We start from the raw sequence: 25634 nt of genomic DNA on the forward strand, positions 1-25634 counted from the left end.
AGCCTAACTTTTTCCCCTTGGCCAATCCAAACTCCGTCTGAGGAGGCGTCTTCTCTTGCTGGAGACCCGAAAACAAGGGGGCGTCTTCCCAGCCTCGGCCAATCGTAGTAGCAGTGAGAGACTGGAGGCTAAGAAGAGCCGAATTCGGCCTAGGATACCTTCCCAGATGGTCTTCGGCGGAGGCGGATAGGGGGGCGGGGAAGGAAGCTATGCCGCATGATTGGCCAGAACCAAGGGTCTCCTCCTCCTCTTTCTTGCCAATGGAAAGGTGAGGGAGGCGGAGTTAGGCGGCGGTCAGGCTGGTAACCGATCCCGTGACTAACTGAGACAGGCAGCGATGGCGGTGGTAGCGGTGGCTGCAGCGGCGGGCTTACGAGCCCGGATGCTTCGGGTGAGAAAAAAGGGGAGAACTTCGAATCTCTGGAAAGATCCGGGTCGGGCTGACTCCTTTCCCCCTGTCCGGAGGGAGGAGACTTACCGGCCCAGGGCCTGCATCCCTTGGATCTAGTCCGGTTACCCCCTGACCCTCAATCCTGGCACCCTCCCAGACCTTTGACGCGCTCTGTCATCCCCATCCCGGATCTTACCTGCGGCCAGTCAATCTCTGGCGTGCAAAAGCTTTTTTTTTTTTTTTTTTAAATCCTGACCTTGGGCTTTCCTCCCAGACCCAGTGTTTCTTCTGCTGATACGCCCTCCCCTCCCCTTCCCTTCCCTCTCCGCCCTGCTCTGGTTACTACCTTACCCTGTAGCACAGGGAGTCCTAACCGGCGTCCACCTGCGCGCCGCTCTGAAAAAATACCTTTGTTAACCGCATTTAAAGAGTGGCTTCTTTCGTGATGCTGTGTGGTTTATTGTATGCATTTAAAAAACATCCTGAGGAGTTCGTGGGCTTTAAAAAACTGTCACAGGAGTCCCCGAAATCAAACAGCTGCTACGGAAATTGCGCCTGCAACGGGGGAGGGGGGGGGACAGCTCCCTCCTTTCACCTGCTTTCTTCCACCCACGATGCCCTCTGAACTCTGGAGTTCTTGGTAGGGAAAGGAAGGGGGAAAAAGAGAAGATCATTTGAAGGAACTTTTGACTCTCCTAGATTTTCCGCTGCCTTTGCTCTAAAAGAGTTTCTTGCCAATCTTTTATGGGGCGGGGCGGGAGAGGTAGAGAGACAGAGACCGAATAATGGTGTGATCTGTGCGTTAGGGACGAGTCTACCAGAAACACTTTATTAATTTTAAAATTCTTAAAGCCAAACATCTAGTTTAGAGGAACGTCCAGATCAGCTTACGTTCTCCCATGCTCTTGAAAAATCTCTGCCAATTCAGTTGAAGCCTTGGGTTTGGTGTTTTTTGGGTTGGTGCTTTTTTTTTTTTTTTTTTTTTTTTTAAACTTTGTCGTTTCTAAATAAAATCCTTCCAGCTAAATAAACCTCCTTGGAATAACGAAAGACAATTAAGCAAAAACCAACGACCACTATGGCAAATTTAGTTAAATGGTAAGGTGTTCCAAGGTCCTCATCATTTGTCTCCAAATACTTTGTCAAAATCGGTTCCAGAATAATATTGCTTTTCACTTCCTTCCATTTTTGAAAATGAAATTATCTTTAAGGCAAGTCAAGTTCTTAATAATTAGATTCAGAAAAACTATTGGAGAACAAGTAAACAAGTTGAACTATAAATACAATGACCTCATTGCTGTAAAGGAAAATCATACTGTGAGAATTTAGACCAATGAAGGAACTATTTCTTGATCTCAGATGGCTTGTTAAATCATGAAACACACCATTTTCGGAGCAGCAATGAACTGAACCAGCTACGCCCAGCGAAAGAATTCTGGGAGATGACTAAAAACCATTACATTGAATTCCCAATCCCTATATTTATGCCCACCTGCATTTTTTATTTCCTTCACAAGCTAATTGTACAATATTTCAGAGTCCGGTCCTTTTTGTACAGCAAAATAACGGTTTGGTCATGTATACTTATTCTGTATCTAATTTAGATTTTAATATATTTAACAGCTACTAGTCATCCTGCCATCTGGGGGAGGGGGTGGAGGGAAGGAGGGGAAAAATTGGAACAAAAAGTTTGGCAATTGTCAGTGCTGTAAAATTACCCATACAGATAACCTGTGAATAAAAGGCTATTTAAAAAAAAAAAAAAAAGGAAAGAAACACACACACCATTTTCGAGAGAATTGGTACATTACAGGTAGAGAATGAGAGGTATACAGTTGTGATAAACATGTTGATTTGACTTCTGTGTTGCCAGTACAGTTCTACTAAGAAGGGTTATTGGTAAGTGAAAATATTTTTTAAAATATCAATAAAACTTCTTTTAAAAATTTTATCACCTGCTCTGCTTTTAGTTGACTACTTTGATATGCCTAGATGAAGAGTTAACCATGTAATTCTAAAAGACCTGTCAATATCTTTACATATATAGTATCATTTGATAAATGAAGTCTTCTATTACTACTTACTATACCTTCATGCCATGTATATGATCTCTTTCCCAAGTTATTATCTATATCCCTCTGTCTGAATATGTTCCTATCAAAGTGTTTTTAAATTCCATTTATCTTCACCCAACTTTTCTTCACTATCATTCTTGTCTCATGGATTTTTTTTAACATAACTGTATATTCTTAAATTATAGTGCTTTCATAATAGCTTTTTAGTCAATATGTTCCTTTTGAATAAAGTATGCCCTTCTGTGACCATAGTGTGGTTTTGAATGCTATCTAGTAAGTCTAAGTGATAATTATGAGATTAAATCTATAACTTTACATTAAGAGTGCTAGTTCCTCTGTTAAACTTGACACTTAATGTGATATTTGGGTTTGGGGATACAAGTGGTTTCTTCTCCCCCTACATTTTTCATTGAATTTCTACTCCAAAAAATGATACATTTTTTTCCTTTGTCTCATAGGTTTCTTCCAAGATAAACCCTGTTTGGTACCCAGCATCGTGCTTTTCCTCATCTTCAGTGGTAAGTTTATGGGGTTAACAAAGGTATTTTTTCGGAGCGGGGCGCAGGTGGACGCCCGGTTAGGACTCCCTGTGCTACAGGGTAAGGTAGTAACCAGAGCAGGGCGGAGAGGGAAGGGAAGGGGAGGGGAGGGCGTATCAGCAGAAGAAACACTGGGTCTGGGAGGAAAGCTCAAGGTCAGGATTTAAAGGCATAAAAGGCAGTTTATTGATAATTAATGTCCCTGATCCTTAGAAAAACGGATTTATTTTTCCTGTGGCATTCTCTCTTAAGAGCTTTATCCAGACCTGTTTGGACAAAAGTATAGCAGTTTTTTTTGTGGTGGCAAGAATTGAAAATTGAGGGGATGTACATCACTTGAGGATTGGCTGAATAAGGTCTAGGATATGATTGTAATATACTATTGTGCTATAAAAATAAGCTGGATGATTTCAGAAAAATCTGGAAAAATTTGCACAAACTGACAGAATAAAGTGAGCAAAATTAGGAGAACATTATACATAGTAACAGCACTATTGTATAATGATCAACTGTGAATGACTTAGCTATTCTCAGCAATACAACGATCCAAGACAATCCCAAGGGATTCATGATGAAAAAATGCTAATTCCTGAAAAAGAATTGATGATAATAAGCTTGAGAAAGAGATCATAAATGTGGCATGAAGGTATAGTAAGTAGTAATAGAAAACTTCACTTATCAAATTGAAACATAATATTTTTCACTTTTTTGTGGGCTTTTTTTAGGGGGGGTGTTTTCTTTCACAACAGAACTAATGTGTTTTGCATGATTATACATTATGCTCTAATATTATTCTCACAAAGAAGAAGGAGGGAAGAAGGGAGAGAACTTAGAACTTTTAACGTTAATTTTTTAAAAATTTATCTTTCCTGGGGCAGCTAGATGGCATAGTAGATAGAGCACCATCACTGGAGGCAGGAGAACCTGAGTTCAAATTTGGTCTCAGACACACAGCCTAGCCTTGTGATCCTGGGCAAGTCATTTAACCCCACTTGCCTGCAAAAATAACAAAATTGTCTATCCGTGTAATTGGGGGAAAATATTATTTAAAAAATTATTTAGCACTATACTCCTCATAGGTTTTGATTAACTTAAAGAGGCTTATCAATGCTTGGGTATAATATATAATTTCAAAGCATCTTCTATTTTTGTCGGCTCAACAAAGGATTCCAGAGAATCTTTTGAATTTATGCTTTCCTTATCTTATGGTGAGCATTACTGCCTTTCGCACACCAGCCTAGGGAGTGGAATACCATCCTTAAATCCATTCTCTAGATCTCTAGGCAAGTCATTTATTTAAGTTTGCTGTTTTTTCAAATGTAAAATGAGTGGGCTGGACTAGATAGATGCTTGATTGCTTTTAGCACTAAATTTATGATTCTGTGATCCAGATATTTTTGTCTTTACTACAAATATATATTCCTAATAATTTTTAGAAAAGAAATTATATATTATATTAAACTAAACCATTTCCAGTATCTTAATGTGAATTTGTCAGTCTAAATTTGCTCCCTACAAAATATTATTCTGAGCCTTATCAGTTTAGATAGAGAAATAGTAATTACAGAATATTCCAAGAATTCTGAATTGTTAATGTTTTTCAGAGTTCAAGTAGTATACTTTTACTAGCTCCTTTAGTTCCTTTCCTTTCATTCCTTTCCCCTACTTCCTTTTTCATCATTCCCTGTTTTGCTGTTCTTATTTTCAATTTGAAAGTACTGAAATTTTATGAAGGAATATTCTAGGATTTTCTGGTATATCAGTTCTTATGTGTTTGTTCTTACAAGCAATGTTGCAGGGAAGACAAAAAATATTTTACAGTATGTAGTCATTCTAAAGATCTTAGCCAGGATCATACAGAAAAATCATTTGAATTAAAGTTTCATGAAAACTAATTCCCTTTGCTAAAATGCTAATCTCTTGATTGCTTTTGTGCTTCCAATAGATGTGTATTTACTTTTATTGGTATTAGGTTCTACTATGTATTAATGATTAATAATTCCACTGTCACAATAAAAACTGACATTTATATTGTGCTTTATGGTTTACAAAATATTTTACATATCTTATATGTGAGGAAAATCTTATATGTGAGGAAAATAGTGACAATATTTTACTAAAAATATCTTTGGGTCTGAGGCTTCCATGTAATGCCAAAGAAACTGAGCAAGACAGAAATACTGGGATCCATGTTGATCCCAGGGCTAGATGAGACTATCATCTCAAAGAGTCTAGCCCCGAGTCTCTGGGCAGGGAGCCTTTTATGGAATAACCACAATGGAGGGACCTAGGTGGGAATAACCTAATAGAAGGAGGTTACTGATATTCTAATGACATTAAGGAATATCTATAAAACCTTTATCTCAACCATTAAGAGGGGACGGGCATAACCTTAAGGCAGAATTACGAAATAGGATAATTGGAGGAACTGGTCACCCCATTAAAAGGGAACTTTGGCATTCCCCCCTTTTTCTCTTGGAACTATTCAAATCTTTGAATTACCTTCCTCTAGAAGGCCTTAGCACTATAATTTGAACAACCCTATGTGAAGTAAATAAAAATCAAAATAAAGCTAGACCAATGCAAGGACTTATGGCAAGGTCAAGTCTCTCCCTGATAACCCCAGAATCAATCAGCAATACACAAAGTTCCTTATTTCAATTATTTCTGACAATCAATTGTCAGATCCTCTGCAGTTGGGGAGCATATGGACAGCTGTGGTCATTTGTGCATGACTCGGCCTCTGCTTACGGAGAGCAGCAGGGCTCAAGGCAGTTGTGCTGCCCATTCAGAGGGGCAGCCGGCTCCAGGAGAGAAGGGTGAGGCTTGGAGCGGCTCCACCTGTCCCGCCCAGAAGAACAAACAGGGCTGCTACTAGAATACAGATTTCTGAGCAGATTATGCACAGAGGCCTCAATATCAACAAGATCCTTTTAAGTACGCTGAAATACTAATTAAGGATCTGGGGTAACAGGAGTGGAGCAACAGCTCAGAGAGACTGCCAGTTCCAAGACAGGTATCCAATTTCTGGTTGTTTCTAAAAAAATAATCCCAAAAACTGAGTCTGCCAGGGCAATTCCAACAGAGTAAGGGATTTCCAAGTTAAAGCACAACCAGCAAATCTTGGTCTAGTAAATTTAAGTACTTCCAATTAAATCTGAACTAGCAAGATACCAGTTTTCTCAATTTCCTATTTCTTCTCCTCCCTTTTTTTTTTTTTTGAAAGGAATTATCAAATGACCATCCCACATATAAATCATACATGTATGCATATACATAACAGATCCAACATAACAGCAATAGTTACACAAGTTTAATAATTTCCATCCCAAGTCTTAAACACAGCACAATAATACAGTGAAAATTCTAACAAGTCAACCACTTTCCCATTCCCCCCCCATCAGTCCAAATTACATCAGGAAAAGTGGACGATGGCTGTCATTTTCTTCTTCAAGCTGAACAGGGATGATGCTCAGTCCACGAGGGGGATGGGTCTGTAGTGTGGCGAGCTGACAAACAAAGGTTTGATCTAGGTCCCAGAAGCAAGTCAATATATCTGCAATTTGACCAAATCTAGAAATAAAAACTAATCTAACAAAGAAAAGTTAGAACAGTCTTGAGATAGAAAGACCAGTCCACAAGGACTGCTACAAGATGTGGCTTCTCATTAGTTATAAACCTTAAAAAAAAACTTGAATGTCTAGATACAATATCTGGTAACCAATAGATGACCAGACTAAATACTTATTTGCTCAAGTATTTAGGATATAGTGATTACACATAATGGATTGGAAACAACAATGTATGACATAATTGAATTAACAATTTCTTATTGACCATTATAGAAATCAGTTACAGGAGGGAAAAAAATGCAATGCATATTAACTACAAACCCAAGATATTTTGCCTCTAGTAACAATCCTAAACAAATAGTTACCATAACCTTATCGGTCTGCTGCTTTTAAAATGTCTGGAACAGTTAAGAGTAAGGGGGGAGAATAGAATTCCATGTGACTACCTTTCCCCCAACTCCACAAGGGTGGGCAGCGAAATCACTCCAGGCTAACTAAATGGCTCCTATAGCTGAAGTAGCAGCAGTTGGGGGGGAGGGGAGCAGTTTAAATCTTTACAAAGATCCTTACCCCACCCAACATTTAAAGTAGCAGAAATCAGTGGGTGGGTGGGGGAATCCCATAAAACCTACATGTCCAGCAGAGCTGGATTTAAAGCATATAATCCATTTCTATCTCATTTCAAATAATAAAACAACATAGTTTCTTTCTCTCCTTCTGGCCCCATGTGGCCATTATTCCCAATGGACTTCTCCTAAGCCCAGCTTGGCCAGGGATGAAGCTTTCAGAAAAGTCCTTGTTAGATACTTTAGGTAAAATTAGAGGCACATGACCTCTTTCAGGCAAGTTAACAGAACTTCTTTAACAAGCTATTGTTCCTTTAAGATCTTATACTTAAGGATAACCAATTCATTTCCCAAATTTAGAATCATCTTTAAATTCCTAATCAAATGTTTTCACCAGCTGGAGTTCAGTATTGAAATGACCAATTCCTAAATTTGATCATTGTTCTTAAATTTAACAGAGCTCTTAAGTTACCAAAACAGACAAACAAATTACAAACAATTTCACAAAAATCACATAGAACAGAGCACAACAAGACTGTCTAATAACATACAAGACATACAGAACATTGGTTACACTTAAACTGCACAATTACAACATTCAGTAGGACACTAACATTAAAGCCAAACCAAATGGCGTTTTTAAAACCCCCAGTCTTTGTAGATAGCCCCCTGACCATGCAAAAGCGGAAGGGGCCGGCATTATTCTACACAGGATGACCCAAGTAGGGAAACTGAGTCCCACTTTCAAATATATATACTTCCCACTCGATGGAAGAAGTGGGAGGACATCTCTTAGAAATGCAAAGGACGTGCCTTTGTCTCTGGAAAAGAGGTGGACAGAAAGAGTTTCCTCAAGCAAAGCATCTGCTCCAGGAAAAGAGTTTTGAGGTGGCGGAGTGCCTAGATCACACTCCAGTAGTGACCCCTGCGTCAGTAGGCCACTCATCAACCAAGAAAATGGCACTCCCAAAAAGGGCACCCCAAGTGACAACCGTACAACCGGTTATTCACTAATCAACCAAACCAAACAAAACAAGTCTTAAGACATAACCAGATGGTACCCCAAAAGGTACCCAGACAAACTTACTCTCCTGTGGCCGAAATGGGATTGTCTACCATCAGGCTATTGTGGCTTGAAACTGCTCTCTTTCCCAGAGGCTCTGGAAAGAAATCCAGGAGGGCCCGACCTCTCCAGGCCAAGAATTCAGATTCACAGCCACCCGGCCCAAGGCAGAGACCGGAAAGTCTCATCTCTAATCCTGCTCATTTTCTAATTATCTCGCTGGGGCCTCCAAATGTAATGCCAAAGAAACTGAGCAAGACAGAGATTAGAGACCAATTCAATAATTTATTAAATGGAGAGAAATACTGGGATCCATGTTGATCCCAGGGCTAGATGAGACTATCATCTCAAAGAGTCTAGCCCCGAGTCTCTGGGCAGGGAGCCTTTTATGGAATAACAATAATGGAGGGACCTAGGTGGGGATAACCTAATAGAAGGAGGTTACTGATATTCTAATGACATTAAGAAATGTCTATAAAACCTTTATCTCAACCATTAAGAGGGGACGGGCATAACCTTAAGGCAGAATTACGAAATAGGATAATTGGAGGAACTGGTCACCCCATTAAAAGAGAACTTTGGCATTACAACCTAACTAACTTGTCCAAAGGTTGCATAGTGAACGAGATGAGGTGAGATCTTTCAAGACAGTTGTGAAAATTGAGTAAGGCTTCATCTATTTCAAAGTTTGAGTAGGCCTGAAGGACTTTAAGCATTAAGTCAAGGGCATACTTGAGTCCCCTCCCTGCTATCCTCCTTAAGTCCCCTTGTTATCCTCCTATGATATCAGTGTCTTTCTGTTTTGGTCAGATATGGGCAACTATGTACTTATTGGTCAAGTTCAATTTCTTGGGTAGTTCCCTGTTTTAGAATGTAAGATCCTCAGGCAATAAAGATGAGGGTCAGTGGTGGGAGGGGGTATTTGCATTAGGGATTAAAAGTGTTGACTCTGCCCCCTTCTGGGCCTCCTCCCTTCGATTGTCTGTTCCACGGGCCCAATTCTCAGGAGAACGCATAATAAACTTTGCTTTGCTTCTAGAGATCTCTCCAGCTCTTTTTATTAAAATGGTGATCCCTCACCATTTCTGACCCACACAATAGTAAGTGGAATTGCTGGGATTCAGCCTTGGGTCCCAAAGTTCAAATCTATTGTTCATTTTATTATGTTATTTCAGAATAAAAATATACCAACACTTAATGAGCTCGCATAACATGGAAACCAAATATTGTATACTGTGATAAAATAATTTTAGCTTTTTCTCACTAGTGAAATGTATAGAGATCAAAAGTTTCCAAAATCACTTAGAATTTCTTACATTGTGGAAAAAACAGAAAGATTCCCAACAATAACTAATTGTTTTTGTTTGTTCTTTTTCAGCCAACAGTCAAACTTTTCATAGATGGGAAATTTGTTGAATCTAAAAGTGACAAGTGGATCGATATTCACAACCCTGTAAGAAAAGTTGCTCTAAAAGCCACATTGACCAATTAAGAATATTCTGAGAATGTGATGGGGAAATACAGGATAAATATGTTATTAACCAGTTGACTGATTACTACATCCTGAAACTGTTAGGGGATTAAAAAGTCGGACAAAGGTAAAGGCTGATATGTTTCTCTCTCAGGACAAAGATAAAGTATGATATGCTTCTCTGTCTTCCAGGCTACTAATGAGTTAATTGGCCGAGTTCCCAAAACCACAGAAGCTGAAATGAATGCAGCTGTGGAGTCCTGCAAACGGGCTTTTCCCTCATGGTCAGAAACATCTGTACTAAGTCGTCAGCAGGTTCTGCTTCGGTATCAGCAGCTTATCAAAGAAAACTTGGTGAGAAAATCTAAATAATATACTTTCCTTGATAATATGACAAGAGGAGTCCCCATCTATCCTTGGTATTGTCACTTAGGTCACATCCTTCAATTCCATAATGACTCTTTTCCTTGGTACCTATTCTGAAATCAACAGCACAGACCCAAGCCTAAAGTTTGCTTTTCCCCAGTAGTATTTGCCTACTTACTCATCAACTTGGCTATGTGGGAAATATTCAAGGGAGGTGAGGGTGGGAAAGGTTTTCTTCTCTTTGGTTTCATTTTGTTTTCTTTTTAGAAAGAAATTGCTAAGCTAATCACTTTGGAGCAAGGGAAGACCCTGGCTGATGCTGAGGGAGATGTATTCCGAGGCCTTCGTAAGCTGACAGTCCTTCATAAGGATTTCAGAAGCTTCTAGGAGGGAGGGAGGAAGCGGATACTAGAACAATCACTTTTTTCACTGTAGGATATATAGTTAATCAATCCTTAAGACTTTTCCTAGTGATTCATGAATAGTGTTGTTACCTCTCATTGGTGTATGATATTCATTTATTTTCAAAAGTTCATTTACTTAACCTAGTGTTCCAGATCAGTTTCTTTCCCCTTTAGAGGATATTATTTTGTATGAACTCTTCACTAGACTGATATGCCCTGAGGACCAAGCAGCTATCCACCATTAATAGAAGTCTTTTGCCATGCTGAGCAGACCAGGAAGAGGAATTTAGCAAAGGCCCCTGCTGGAGGTGTGATGGCTCTGAATTTGAAAATGGTCTGATTTGTCCCTCTTTGTTGCAGAGGTAGTTGAACATGCCTGTAGTGTGACATCCCTCATGATGGGAGAAACCATGCCTTCCATTACCAAAGACATGGACATTTACTCCTTCCGTCTGCCATTGGGTGTATGTGCAGGCATTGCTCCATTCAATTTTCCTGCCATGATTCCTCTATGGATGTTCCCCATAGCCATGGTGTGTGGAAATACCTACTTATTGAAACCATCTGAGCGAGTACCTGGAGCAGCTATGTTTCTCACCAAATTGCTGCAAGATTCTGGTGCTCCAGATGGGACATTGAACGTTATCCATGGACAACAAGAAGGTAAAAGTCTCTAAAAATGGATCTTAAATCTGACTACCAATAGAAGAATGAAAAACTGGTATTGAAGTTTGAGATAAAGGCCTAAAGAATAACAGAAGAAAGTGTTATTAGCATAACCTCCAGTGTTTTAAGGATGGTGTTGCCATTCATGTATATGTTAGGTATGACTGAAAAACTGATAACCAACAATCTTTCACTGTACTCAGTAAAACTAGAAATATTGGTTGAGGGTCAAAGAACCTGTTAAAACGAAAGGACATTTACTTATTATTATTAAAAATGTTTTAAGAAAAAAGGTATATAGCTTACAAGTTAAAACAAGAAAAATTAAGATACTTATATGTAATGTGAAGTACAACTGATTTGTGTACAGTGTTATCTAAGAACTCATGCATGGGAGCAATACATAAAATACTCTAAAAGATAAAATGCTGTGGCAGCTAGATGTCACAGTGGATAGAACACTGGCCCTGAAGTCAGGAGGACCTGAGTTCAGATGCGGCCTCAGACACTTAATACTTCCTAGCTGTGTGACCTTGGCAAGTCACTTAACCCCAGTTGCCTCAGCAAAAAAAAAAAAAAAAAAGATAAAAATGCCAAGAAAATGGAGTAAAAGAAGGCAGATATTTGGAGGTAGGCAAGAGTACAAAAAGCAAGTTAAAGTTCTCAAAGTTAGGATGAGAACAAAAGAAAATTGGAAATTGTAGCCTTGAAATTAAAAAATTAAAAAGAATGAGAATCAAGTTATAAAGGGAAATTAGAAAAGAAAAAGCTGAAGTGGGAAAGGATCAAACTTGTAACAATGGGGATGTGGACAACAAGGAAGAAATATGCTAGGTTAAGAAGAATCTATTAGGTGTTTGTTAAAATAACTTATTTTCTCCTTAAAGCTGTGAATTTTATTTGTGATCACCCGGACATAAAAGCAATCAGCTTTGTGGGCTCCAACCAAGCTGGAGAGTACATCTACGAGAGAGGGTCAAGAAATGGCAAGAGAGTTCAAGCAAATATGGTGAACTTCCTTTTCACTTTCTCCCCAGATCTCATCATTTTTAAAAATAACCAAGATTTCAACCAAAAGGCCACTCATCCTTTATTAGTATACCATAGTTTCTTAATGAAAACTTCACCCTTTAGCCCAAACTTGCTAGTAAAGAATAGAGAATACATACTTCCTCATCCATATATAAATTTTTGGTGGCATCAGTACTAAGTGTTCCTCCCTCCCTTCTTCCTGTCTTTCCAACTTTATTTCTGGCCATTTTTTCAATGATTATTTGAAAGGCGTTTTCAATACTATTTTTGCCCCATATTCAAGAATCAGTTTACTTAAGGTTCAGCTTCTTAAACTATAACTGAATGTGGGGGTTGCAAAATTATGATTATCAGTGTTTGATTTGTAAACCGTACATACCTATATACCTGGACTCATGTAAAAATCTCTCAGGCAAAAGAATTCACAAGTGGAAAAAGTTTAAACCACCCTGACTTATATCCTCTAGGGAAAGTGTAATGTATGCAATGAGATATATGTTGTATTGTACTGTACAGTATAAATTGACCTTTCAGTCTGACCATGTAATTCTCAGTGGCCACCACCACTTTTTCTGAACAATTTTGCAGAAATTATTTATAATGCTATCTGCCTGTAGTAGTCTCTTGGGAATAGCAACATTCGGAAATTCCATTTATTTTGGCCAGTTAAACTTCAACTATTCTCAGTTTGGTTCAATAAGATTATCAAGTATCTGTTGTGTCCAGGATTATGGAAGTTTTTCAGCATTGGAGTTTCATAGTGCTGTGTATTTTTAGAAAGAATTATAAGAGTCCCAAAAATCTAAGTGCAGTTTTAAACTTATTAAATCTTAAGATTTTTCAGGATGTCCTGATTTATTGAATGATTTAGATCAGAGAGAAACTGGAGATAAGGAGACTTTTTAGGAAGATATAACATTTACTTAAGTAAAAGGAAATTATAGGCCTATACTAGGATGTTTGGAAAAACAAAACTGGAAAGTAGTACAAGCTAAATGGCATAGTGGATAGAGTGCTGGTCCTGAAGTCAGGAGGACTTGAGTTCAAATCCAGCCTCTGATACTTAATACTTCCCAGCTGTGTGACCCTGGGCAAGTCACTTAACCCCAAATCCCTCAGCCAAAAAAAATATATATAGATATATAGATTTCTAACTGGAGACCAGCCATATGTAAGTTTGGTATAATAGACAGCCACAGGGTCAGTAAAACCTAAGTTCGGCTTCTTCCTCTGACAATACTATGTGATCCTAGACAAGTGACTTTATCTCTCAGTTCTCCAACCTGCTCTTTTAAGATTATATATTGTAAAGCAGGTGCCATCTTGCATTGGTACAAGGAATTTTCTCACCAGAAATTTACTGTGGTGATGAAAAAAAATCTGGTTTAAAAAAAATTAACTCTCCACAGTGGTTGTTCCATACATTTTCTTTCCTCAAGATCGCTACATCATGCCATCTCCCATTTTATCTCCAAAGACCTCACCTCGTACTTGACTTGACTTAAAAAATTCTTTACTAGAAGTCATCCACATGAGCTCTTTCTCTTCCCATTTACTGTATTTCAAAATTCTGTCATCTCTAGTTCTTTTTCCTTTGTTTTCATCTCTTATGAAAAGACATGGCTCTTCTCCTTTCCAAGACAAACCTACTTATACTTCATCCTATCTTTGTTTTCAGGAGCTTGTCTCTTCTGTCATATCCTTTCTCATCTGAAATGTCACTTTTCCAGCTTCCTATAAACCTCCATCCTTTAAAAAAAAATTTGATTCTGCCATCGCCTCAGACTGTGTTTTCCCTTTCATAACCAAATTCTTGACTCCATTTTCTCCATATTTACTTCACGATTCAGTGTTTTGCTGTATATCTGCTGGTCCCACTTACTTGACTGAAAATGCCCTAAGTTAATCAGTCAAGTTGTTTTACAGGGGACCACCTGGAGCTGATTTGGACCCTCTAATCTCCCCACAGGCCAAAGAACGAGTTTGTCTCTCTTGTGAAATGAGATGGCTGTTTCTCGTCTCTCACTCTTCACATCTCTTCCACTTTTGCCACTCCTGCTTGGAGAATCTCTTCTCCCAAAGCTTGGTGACCATGTTTTTCAGGTTCTCTTACCAGATTGTTGTACTATATATCCTTTGCTGGATCATCATTGTAAACATGAGTTTATCCCCCAAATCTCTATACAGAATCCTCTACATTTGTAAAGTCTCATTTTCTGTTTTTTCTTCAAATTTCTACCTCTATGCAGGTGATTCCTAAATTTTTATTTCCAGCCTAATATATTTCCTGAACTCTGTATCACTGCCTACTTGAACATCTCATTGTACATATCCTATGATATCTCAAACTCAACATATCCAAGATATCCTTCCTACAACTTTTCTAATTTCAGATTTAAAATTATTCTCCCTGGGGCAGCTAGGTGGCTCAGTGGATAGAGCACCAGCCCTGAAGTCAGGAGGACTCAAGTTCAAATGTGACCTCAGATACTTAACATGTCCTAGCTATATGACCCTGGGCAAGTCATTGCCCAGCCCAAAAAAAAATTTCTTCTCCCATATCCAATCAATTACCGGATCTTTTCTTCTACAGTATCTTTCCATTCACCTGACCCAGTTAAGGCCCTCGTTATCTATTGTTATCTAATTAGTACCCCAATAAGTCTCTCTGCTTCTTGTCTTCTCTCCAATCCATCTTCCACATATCATTCCTAAATGATAAACATATCTAAACTAAAACATATCATTCCCCTGTTTAAACATAGTCAATGGCTTCCTTTTACCTCAAGAATAAAATAACAGATTCTTCAACATAGCATTTAGAGACCTTCACAATCTGGTATCAGCCTATCAATTCATATAAAGGATATGGAAATAAGTTCCAATCAACTGGACTTTTTAGAGTCCTAGTTTCAAAGTTCATCTCAGGTGCTACTTCCTATATGAAACCTTTCATTTATAGTACTTTCTCCTTCACATTATTTTATATTAACTTACCTGTTTGCATATTGTGTCTTCTAGTAGATTCTCCGGGGAAGGGTTGTTGTATCTTTGCAGTATTTAGCTCAGCTGTGATGCTTAATGAAATTCTCCTGCCTTCCTGAAAGGTTAGGTGATATTGTGGTAAAACTGGGTAGACTTGGAGTTAGGAAATCTAGGTTCACATCCCATTTGATATGCGGAACTCTGGGATCATAAGTTAAACTTCCCACCACCTTTTTTCCTCTTTATGTAACATGAATATTTATACCACCTGTCTGTAATTGGTTTATTTTGTGTACAAGTTCTTCATACAACTTGGAGGGCTAAACGATAGGAGTTATTATGGATTTTTACAAAGATATTGCCAAGATTTTAGTGATATCAAAAATGAGAATATATCCTTGATCTCCCAAAACCAAGAATGGTGGGGGTTTTTTTCCCATTTCCTCCCATATTTGCTTGAAATAGGTACAAGATTTGAGATTCCATATTCTCCTAGTTTAATTACCACTCTTTGCTGGTTTCCATTTCTTAAGATCTAAATAAAGCTTTATAGTTCCTTTCGACTATCACTTCAGTTTCTGTTAACAGTTTGACACGTTCAATAAGAATATGGTTTGCTTTCTTTGTGTCCTTAGGGAGCGAAGAACCATGGGGTAGTCATGCCAGATGCCAATAAGGAAAACACTCTGAACCAACTGGTAGGAGCAGCTTTTGGAGCTGCAGGGCAACGCTGTATGGCCCTCTCCACAGCCATCTTGGTAGGGGAAGCAAAGAATTGGCTGCCAGAACTTGTGGAGCGTGCCAAAAAGTTGCGAGTTAATGCTGGTAACTATTTGTGATCATCTTGGGAGTCAATATCTGTTAAGATCGTATATTTTAAGATCAGCACGAGACAGGAATTCAGGTTAGGGGAAAATCGTCAGTCTTTATTCTCAGTGAAGAAGGATCGGAGGTGGAAGAGAATCGGTGATAGCAATGTGTGCAGCTGAGTCAAGAAGCTAGCTAGACCAGCAGCCACACAACCAGCAGCTCGGAGTCTTGAACTCAGCCCAATCTCTCCGCATTTGTCTTGCTCCCTCTCTCTCTGCCTCCACCCACCAAAATCGTCATTTCCTATACAACACATCAGGACTCGCAAGGAGAGTGGCAGGGACCATTCTTAATCCAATCATGTATATTAATAGAGTATAGCCCAATTACTATCTAGCCTCATGTACTTGGGACCTCAGTGCATCAGCTCAAACCTCAGCCCATTACATTTCCGCTTTCTTTATTTTAGAACACCTGGTGGTCATGCCATCCCTGACTCCTCAGGGAGGTCAGAGCCCCAAGGAGGTGATCACAGCCTCCCTAACTTCTCAGGGAAGGAGGTGAAAGCACCGAAAGGAGGTGATCACAGCCTCCCTGACTTTCAGAAAAGGCGGTGAAAGCATAAAGGAGATGATCACGCCCTACCTGACATCTCAGGAAGGGAGATGAAAAGCACCAAAGGGAAATGGGGTTGCTAGGGGTTTCTGGGCTGAAGGGTCTTATTATGCACAAACCCATCAGCATGGGAGGTATTACACAAGCACATAGCAATACCAGAGGCTATTAGGGATGACCCTCCCTCAGTCAGTGCAGGCTCGATGTGGTGTAACAAACATGAATTGTACACACAAGTAGCAGAATAGCAAACAATATAAATCAACATGGTGTTGGAAAAGATCACCAGAAGTCCTAGAAGGTGGGTATGTAAACAACAGTCACACATACCCTTCTTCAGCAGCCAAGAGATAGTCCAAAACCAATCTATTGTCCATTGTTTCACATGTCAGGGAATCCAATGATCCCCTGAGTTTTTGAAGTCCTGAAAAAGTCTTTTTATGTGATGCAGTTTAATATACCCACAAATCTCGCTATCTGTTCCCAAGTTATAAGTAACCCATGTATTTCTGTCAGCTTAATCATGCTTTCCATAGCACCACTCTTGGGTGGGGTTGGGGGCGGGGATGGAGAGTCTTTAGCTAGCCTTTGTCCCATTTTAGCCAAAAAAAAAAAATTACTGGTTTAGTTTTTAAGAAAATAAGTTCCTTATTTGTCTATTAACAATACTCACCCAAGTTCCTGGTCACCGGAGACTTCTTCAGTCCTTGGTTCCCACCAGCTAGCCAAATGTTAAGATCAGATATTTTAAGATCAGCACGAGACAGGAATTCAGGTTAGGGGAAAATCGTCAGTCTTTATTCTCAGTGAAGAAGGATCGGAGGTGGAAGAGAATCGGCAATAGCAATGTGTGCAGCTGAGTCAAGAAGCTAGCTAGACCAGCAGCCACACAACCAGCAGCTCGGAGTCTTGAACTCAGCCCAATCTCTCCGCACTTGTCTTGCTCCCTCTCTCTCTGCCTCCACCCACCAAAATCGTCATTTCCTATACAACACATCAGGACTTGCAAGGAGAGTGGGCAGGGACCATTCTTAATCCAATCATGTATATTAATAGAGTATAGCCCAATTACTATCTAGCCTCATGTACTTGGGACCTCAGTGCATCAGCTCAAACCTCAGCCCATTACAAATATCCAAGGCAATGAAATGGCTGTGGATTAGAGAATGTTTGGCTCTGACTTTAATGATGCCTATTAAAGAGTATATCATCCTCTTTCCACTGTGCCTTTTCTTCTAGTTAAAACAGTCATGACTTCTGTATCATCATCATCATAGTAAAACATTATCTTACATGATTGATGTTTGTTTTACAGGGGACCAGCCTGGAGCTGATTTGGGCCCTCTAATCTCCCCACAGGCCAAAGAACGAGTTTGCCATCTCATTGAGAGTGGAACAAAGGAAGGAGCCTCGCTTCTTTTAGATGGAAGAAAAATTAAAGTTAAAGGCTATGAAAATGGCAACTTTGTTGGACCAACGATCATCTCAAAAGTCAAGGTAACTAGAGATAACCATCTAAATTATATTTTAAAATATTGTTCCAGTTAGAAACACAAAATTTAAATCTTAGTGTGGATTTAGGATCGTATACAAGATAGTAAAGCTTGAAACTTTTTTTTTTTTTAGCAAGGCAATTGGAGTGAAGTAACTTGCCCAGGGTCACATATCCAGGAAGTGTTAAGTGTCTGAGGCCAGATTTGAACTCTGGTCCTCCCAACTTCAGGGCTGGTGCTCTATTCACTACACCTAGCTGCCCCTAAAAATTCTTTTAAGACTTTTGGGATATCCATGTAAGCCCAGAATCTCTAACCCAAGGGGTCAATCACTTGGCTGCTTACAGTCAAGTAGGATCTATTTCTGTTTTCTTCTAATCTTAGCTACATTGATTTTATTAATACAAAACATTTTTAATTGAATGTAATCAAAAGTTTTCATTTTACATCTCACAATGTTCTCAATCTCTTGTTTATGCAAAAAATTATTTTCCTGTCCATAAGTCTAATAATATGTTCCATGTTCTGTCAATTAGGACATATATATCCTTTATATCTAGGTCATGTATCTATTTTAACCTTATCTTAGCATATTGTGGAAGATATTGGTCTACAACTATTATCTGCCAGTTTTCCCATCAATTATTTATCCCAAAAGCTGAAATCTTTACATTTGTCAAATATAAGGTTACGGTAATCATTTGCTACTGTATATCTACTCTGATCCACTTATTCACCTATCTCTTACCCAGTAGCAGCTAATTTTGATAATTACTGCCTTATAGCTTTAAGATCTGGTACTACTAAACTTATTTCTGTTGCTATTCTTGACTTTTTGTTCTTCCAATGAATTTTATTATTTTTCCTAGTTTTATAAAGAAATTTGTTGGTATTTTAATTGGGATGGCAAATAATTGGAGGTGTTAATAAAGTGAACAAATAGGCAGAATTGTCACTTTATTAACACCTCCAATTATTTGAATATGGCTTTATATAAAAACTGTTTTATAATTATATTCATGTAGTTCTTGGGTTTATCTTGGCAGGTATACTCCCAGGTACTTTATGCAATCCACAATTATTAAATGAACCTCTTATCACTTCTTGCAAGATTTTATTAGTGGCATAGAAATGCTGGCAATTTATGTGGGTTTATTTTATATCATACTATTTCATTAAAATTTTCTCAACTAGCTCTTTGGTTGAATCTCAAGATTTTCCAAGTATATCATTGTGTTATCTGCAAGAGAGATAGTTTTATTACCTCATTGCCCATTCTGATTCTTTTTATTGATATTTGCTAGCATTTCTCATACAATATTGAATAAGATAATGGGCATCTTTGTTTCATTCCTGATTTGAGATAGCTTCTAGCTTTTTTCCATTACAAGTAATACTTGCTGATGATTTAAAGTAGGTGCTTTAATGAAAATTCATTTATACCCATTATTTCAAACTTTATTAGGAATGAATTTTTTTTGGTCAAAAGCTTTTTACTGCATTTATTGATATAATTATATGATTTTTTGTTACTAATGTTACTGATACCAATCTATTATGTTAATTTTCCTTAAACATTCCTTTATTCCTGGCATAAATTGTTAAGATAATTTTTAACAAGTTGTTTGGGCTGAAACAGGCAAACATTATATTCAGATGCATGAGAAAAAGGTAAATTAGAATTATAAATGATGAGTGTTTTATACAGTGTTCGCTGGGGGAAATTACTATTGTGATGATTGTATGTGAAAAGGGAGAGGAATTATGTGATAGTAAAGTGTTCAGCATCTCATATCATTCTTTTTACAATTCATTTGTCTTATCAGCCAAATATGACCTGTTACAAGGAGGAGATTTTTGGCCCAGTTCTAGTTGTTTTGGAGGCAGAAACTTTGGATGAAGCCATCAAGATGGTGAATAACAATCCATATGGAAATGGAACTGCCATCTTTACCACCAATGGAGCCATTGCTCGAAAATACTCTCACATGGTGGATGTGGGGCAGGTTTGTGAAATATATTTTAGATGGGTCTCATTAGTTTGGTAGTCAGCAAAGGAAGCAATTAATGTAACCCACTTAAGAGAGTGGGATATGCCACTAATCTTCTCTCTTCCAATCATAAAACAGGGATTCATTGGGGGTTTCAAAATTTTCACTAGATAGCAATTTTTTCTATTTGTTGTTTGTATTTGTTCTGTATTAGGTGGGTGTGAATGTCCCTATTCCAGTGCCTTTGCCAATGTTCTCATTTACGGGTTCTCGCTCTTCCTTCAGAGGTGACACCAATTTTTATGGCAAACAGGTAAATAACTTAAATATTAGAAATGGTTGCTATATTTTTGCTTGATGAACTTCTTCTTGGATATATGCAGGAGGAAAAATAACATACTTGTCATGCTACTGAAAAAAGATTGGTGTCAATAGTTTCTGTGAAGTAAGGTGTAAAGTTCAGAAGAACCACCGGATGTGACCAAAAAATGAGAATTGTAGTCAAATAATCTTCTATGTGCCATTAGGGCAGTATGATTTTATAGAAAAGGCACTAACACACACTAAGCTTAGAGCTCAGTTTCCAGCACAGACTAAAATAAAAGGTCAGATCTCAGTTTCCAGCACAGAAAACAGAATCTGTCGTTTTCATTTTTCTCTTCTGTAAAATGAAAAGCCTTCAACCTACTTGATAGGAATATTGTTAAAAATGAAATATATGATAGACAATATAGAAAATGAAAGTCCTATGTTTCTGGTGACTAGGTTCTGGAAGTCATAAATAGGAATGGCACTGTCTGTAGAGGATCAAGGGGGAGGAGATAAAATGGCCAAAACCCTAAACTGTGAAGATAAATTTTGAGCCCTTTTACTGGAATAAATGTAGAATCTGGTTTCAGGGCTTCACTTTTAAGCAAAGAATTGGGCCTATTCTATATGTAAGTATGTATATTCCTTGGCCTTGGTTTATCAGGGTTTTTCAGGTTTTGGAATTGGCTGTGGGTCTTAGTTTAGGGGGACAATGAAAGGAAGAATTTAGTTTTCCTCACCTCCATAGCCAATGCCAAAATACTCATTACTGTTACTGAGGTCTCTGGTAGAAAAAAAAGGGGGGGAGGCAGAGATTTCCTGAGACAGACAGGAATTCTTCATTGTACTCTGCATAAAATAAAACTGCTAACTAGCCGAAAAAAAAAAAAAGAAAAGAAAATTAAAATCCTACATTAATGTTAGGTTGTATTTATATTTTTATTACTGTTAGTAATCCTTTTTCAAAGAGAGGTACTATTCTTAAATTGCACACTCTGCTGGTTTCTATTTTTCTGTACCAATAGCATCATTATTTTCTTATGATTATGCCCCCGCTTTGACAAGCCAAATGTAATTCTGAATGGAAACTTTCTTGGTTTAATGTTGTATTGGCATTTGGTTATGTATCTCTGAATAATCAGTCTTAACTATTATCCAGATCTGATTGCTTCTTTTTTCCTGCCTTGGAACACTGCTCATTCATAGGCTACAAGCAGGAGAAATAAGTTACTAAAATATTAAAGGAGCTGTGATTTCAACATTATTGGGTACTTGCTCTACCAACAGGCATCAAAATCCTTTCATACCTTAGGAGATGATTGCTGTGGTAAAAACAATTTGCCATCTGGTAACCAATTTTATGATTAAAACAATGTTTCTACTTATTAGCAGCTACTTTTAGTAACAAGCACTTTGAGAATCATTTTATGATTTTCAGTTATACTTGCTATCTTCCCCCAAAGTTTATGCTTAGATTTGACAGCTGAAGAAACATCACACTATGAGTTGACTTCCCAAGTTAAAAGGTATAGTAGTCAAGCAAAATTATTATTGTTTAGGGATCAGTTTCCTTGAGGAAAAAAAGAATTCTGATTTTCATCTTAGCCATCTTTTAAGCAGATTGTTTGGGTATGTTCCTTTATAGAAAATAAAATTGCTTAAAGATAACAATTGAAAACACATTTTCAAACAAGTACAACTTGTTTGAATGCATTGGAGGGAGTCTTGGATTTAGAGATGAAGGCCAACTCTGGCACTTGCTACCTATGTGATATTGTCCAAGTAATATAATCTCTCTAGATGTTAGTTTTTATAAAATAAAGTGGCCAATACTAGATCCTGCAGGGTCCCTTCTAGCTCTATGATCCCAAGTCTTGATTTGATTCAGATACTAGCAATAGCAGTAAATATTCTGCCAGAAATACCACAGATATACATATTAAATATCTGGATTATATGCTTCTATATTTATACTTCTTCTTCCCTTATTAATAATGATGAAAAATTAGGCTAGAAAAATGAGTCGAGATATATTTATTTCATATTTATTGCCATAAGGAAATTGTCACTCTTACATCATATGGAAACTGTAGGTATATGCATGTCTTATATCTAAAAGTTTCAAAAAGTAGGGTTTTATACCTTTTATCCCAAATAATGTATATTTGAATCAAATTTAATTTTCCTTAGATTAATGGGTCAGGTTTTACCAAATAATTCTAGAAAGAGGTTTATCAAGGTCATATTTCATTTTTTAATATTTAAGAATCTAAAAAAGAATTGAAGCCAGTTCTTTTTCTTCTCATCTAAGAAATTTGATTAATATGTTTTATCTCAAAATAGATTTTTATGCTATTAAAATTAATGATAGAACATATTACATTATAGATTACTCTTTTAGAGTATATTACATTATAGATTACTCTTTTAGATACACATTGCCATAAGTTTCAATTGAAGTATATAGTCAGGAACATTTTGTGGTACTTTAAAAATATACCAAACAGATAAATATAAGCTGGATTTTGGGGGCAGAACACGTTATAGGAAAAAAAATTCATTTGGCTTGATGAGAGTTATCAGCTATTTTATTTCAATTAAGAAAAATTTCATTTATTCAGAAGTTGACAAAGTTGCTTACTTAAATCTATCTATAGTTTAAGTTGAGGATTCCAACTTTATCAAAAGTAGTAATCCTTTGGTCATTATTCACTGAAAAATGGTTGAAATGAGTGTTCAAATTATACAATATTGGCAAGCATAAGTGGATAAGCTGATAAAGATCTCATTTTCCAAGTTATCAGGGCCTTGAAATAATTAAGGTCCAGAGAATGTGGTTTTTTTTAAATGAAAATTAGAGACTGGTCTCATAACATTTGGTAGAAATTTATAAATGAATAAGAGTGTGTCAAATACATTCTACTCATGACCCAAATGTTCAAAAGTGTCCTTGGATTTTGATGACCAATTAAATTCTCCACAAATTTCCAAAAAGAGGAAGTATATATCACTTTTTAATAACTCAACTATTCTGACTTTTCTACATAAACATTTCATACTTTTGCAGCATTTAATACACTGAGTTTTAATTGTAGATAACAGAATACAGACAATACAATAATTCTTTGAGTTAACATGGGAGTCATTCAAACTGATGCTGATTTTTTTTTTTTCCCTCTTGTTCCTTTTAGGGCATCCAATTCTACACACAGCTAAAAACCATTACTTCTCAGTGGAAAGAAGAAGACTCCATGATAACTGCATCTACTGTAGTTATGCCAACTATGGGCCATTAAAAAGAACTTTTAGCACACTTTTTCAATCCTGAGTAACTACTCTTTCACAGATCTTGCCAACATAATGCATTAGGAATGCACAATACTCTAGCCAGATGATCTTTGGGACCTCCTTTTCCTATAATGCTTTTGTTACTTCACAAAGACAGCCTCCTGGTATTCAAAATTTCAATTTAGGGTTTTTAGTTGCTTATTATTTCTATTTATGAAGTAACTATTTTATCTATGAAATTCTTAAATAAAAGGAGAATCCAGGGGAGCAGTCGAAGTGGGAAACGGCCAAGGGAGACATGAGTGTCTTCAAGGAAGACCTTCTAGTATAATAGTGGAAGAAGTCATAAAACACAAAATAGGACAGGACATTATCTCTTTTTGGTCCCCAAAATATAACCCTCTATCATAATATTGGTGATTCACTGATTATGTTTTATTTTTATGGTTCTGTCAGTCTTCCTTCTACTTCAGATTGCCACTACTGAGTACTTTTTTCCATAACAACTTTTTTGTTCAACTATTTTGTTTAGAAGGGTGACCACACACATAACAGAGGACTAGTTCAACATATTATTCCAGGAGTTTTGTCATTCTTAGAAGTGAAGAGATCTTACAGTGAAGTGGGAAAGGAATCTTACAGCAAACAATTTTTGTCATATTTCTTATATGGAAGGACTCTTTAGCTTGTCTGTCATGTATATGCTCTAATGTCCTCCCTGCATTTTTCAATTATGTCTTTTTATTAGAGGACAATTCCTTTATAGAAATCTCTTGGTAGAAGAGAAATTTCAATTTTTTTCATGACAAAAATACCATAAAACCTGTACTGTGTTATCATGCCAGCAATATGAACTTTATGCCTTGTTTCAAGTGACCTTATGCCTAGCTTTCCTTCATTTTAATTGCAAGCTGTATTGGTCATATGGAACTAAAATTTAAGATAATGATTTTGAGTAGATAATTTCTCATTTTTGGTGATTCCAAATATCTTTCATATACTTTTAATATGTTGTATCAGTTTCTGAGCCCAAAACAACAAGCTCTGGTATTCATCCCTTAAAGATAATGTGGTCTTATCTTCTCATTTAAAGATAAGAAACTTACATATTTCTCTAGTTAAATTGTCTTGACCAAACTTATTTATGTAGTAAATTAAAACATTGTCAGATACTTTAAAATGCCAAGTATCATATTTGTAGTAAACTTATTGCTAACCTCAAACCAAATGGAATGTTAGACCAAATTAGATAAGAGTTTTAATTTAAAAAAAAAAAAAATGTCACAATAAGAATATCTCTTCTAAAGTGCTAACTTTTAATAAGGATAATGAAGATCTATATTTGGAAAGGCAGACTTCCCCTTATTTTATCCTTTTATAAAATCATATGGTTTGATGGGCAATATATGTTAAATCTAGGTTGTGTATATGACAACCCATAATGTATGTGAATTTATATCTATGTGTAATGTGTTCATGTTTCATTCCAAGTCATACCCTGGGTAATAATAGAAAGTCATCATATGAATTTCATATGAAATTAAATAGTTTCAGGGATTCTTGAGATTACACTAATTGAACCAAGTGTAGTTTACGGGCACTAGCTCATAGGGATGTGTATATTTGTCTTTTAAAATAAACAGCCAAGCCATAATTACATGTCACACTAAGGGAAGCATAATTCATCTTACACTAAACACAATGTTTCTTTTTCAATGTGGCTATACTTTAAAAATTTCCCTGCTCCCATAATTGAGCTATTTATCAGGATAGATCCTTAAGAACTCCTCGTCTAGAAAAAGGAGGAATGTGTGTTAGTGAGTGCTTTCACTGGGAAAGATTAAAAGGATATGAAATTGATCAGATTTATGATATACTATGATCTGGTCTTTTTGAAATAGTAGGAAGGACAACGTCACTAGATCCTGTGAGCGGAACTTGCTGAGTGATGAAGGTCTGATCCTTGATATTATAATCATCCCTGAAATAAAATTAAAA

The 25634-nt window shown here is 37.1% G+C and overlaps 2 protein-coding genes across 2 annotated transcripts in view; one reads left to right on the top strand and one right to left on the bottom strand.

Moving 5' to 3' along the window:
* Nucleotides 1–122: 122 nt before the first annotated feature.
* ALDH6A1 (aldehyde dehydrogenase 6 family member A1) lies at nucleotides 123–24512 on the top strand. Its single transcript, XM_023502137.2, has 12 exons — nucleotides 123–391; nucleotides 2925–2984; nucleotides 9585–9659; nucleotides 9870–10031; nucleotides 10311–10389; nucleotides 10808–11110; nucleotides 12001–12122; nucleotides 15766–15955; nucleotides 17871–18052; nucleotides 19875–20054; nucleotides 20254–20352; nucleotides 23540–24512. The coding sequence occupies exons 1-12, from the start codon at nucleotides 338–340 to the stop codon at nucleotides 23642–23644; spliced, it is 1611 nt and encodes a 536-aa protein (XP_023357905.1). The 5' UTR covers nucleotides 123–337; the 3' UTR covers nucleotides 23645–24512.
* BBOF1 (basal body orientation factor 1) overlaps nucleotides 24159–25634 on the bottom strand; it is an 81238-nt gene continuing 79762 nt past the window's right edge. The window contains exon 11 of the mRNA XM_031952536.1: nucleotides 24159–25617. Coding sequence (XP_031808396.1) covers nucleotides 25503–25617 — 115 coding nt within the window. The 3' untranslated portion in view covers nucleotides 24159–25502. The remainder of the gene's footprint in view (nucleotides 25618–25634) is intronic.

Source organism: Sarcophilus harrisii, chromosome 2 (assembly GCF_902635505.1).
Source record: "Sarcophilus harrisii chromosome 2, mSarHar1.11, whole genome shotgun sequence".
NCBI classification, from domain to species: Eukaryota; Metazoa; Chordata; class Mammalia; order Dasyuromorphia; family Dasyuridae; genus Sarcophilus; species Sarcophilus harrisii.

Coding starts and splice junctions, on each gene's coding strand:
- ALDH6A1 (XM_023502137.2), top strand. CDS start 338: ATGGCGGTGGTAGCGGTGGCTGCAGCGGCGGGCTTACGAGCCCGGATG. Junction 12,123..15,765: donor AGAGAGTTCAAGCAAATATG/GTGAACTTCCTT, acceptor TTGTGTCCTTAG/GGAGCGAAGAACCATGGGGT. Junction 20,353..23,539: donor CCAATTTTTATGGCAAACAG/GTAAATAACTTA, acceptor TGTTCCTTTTAG/GGCATCCAATTCTACACACA.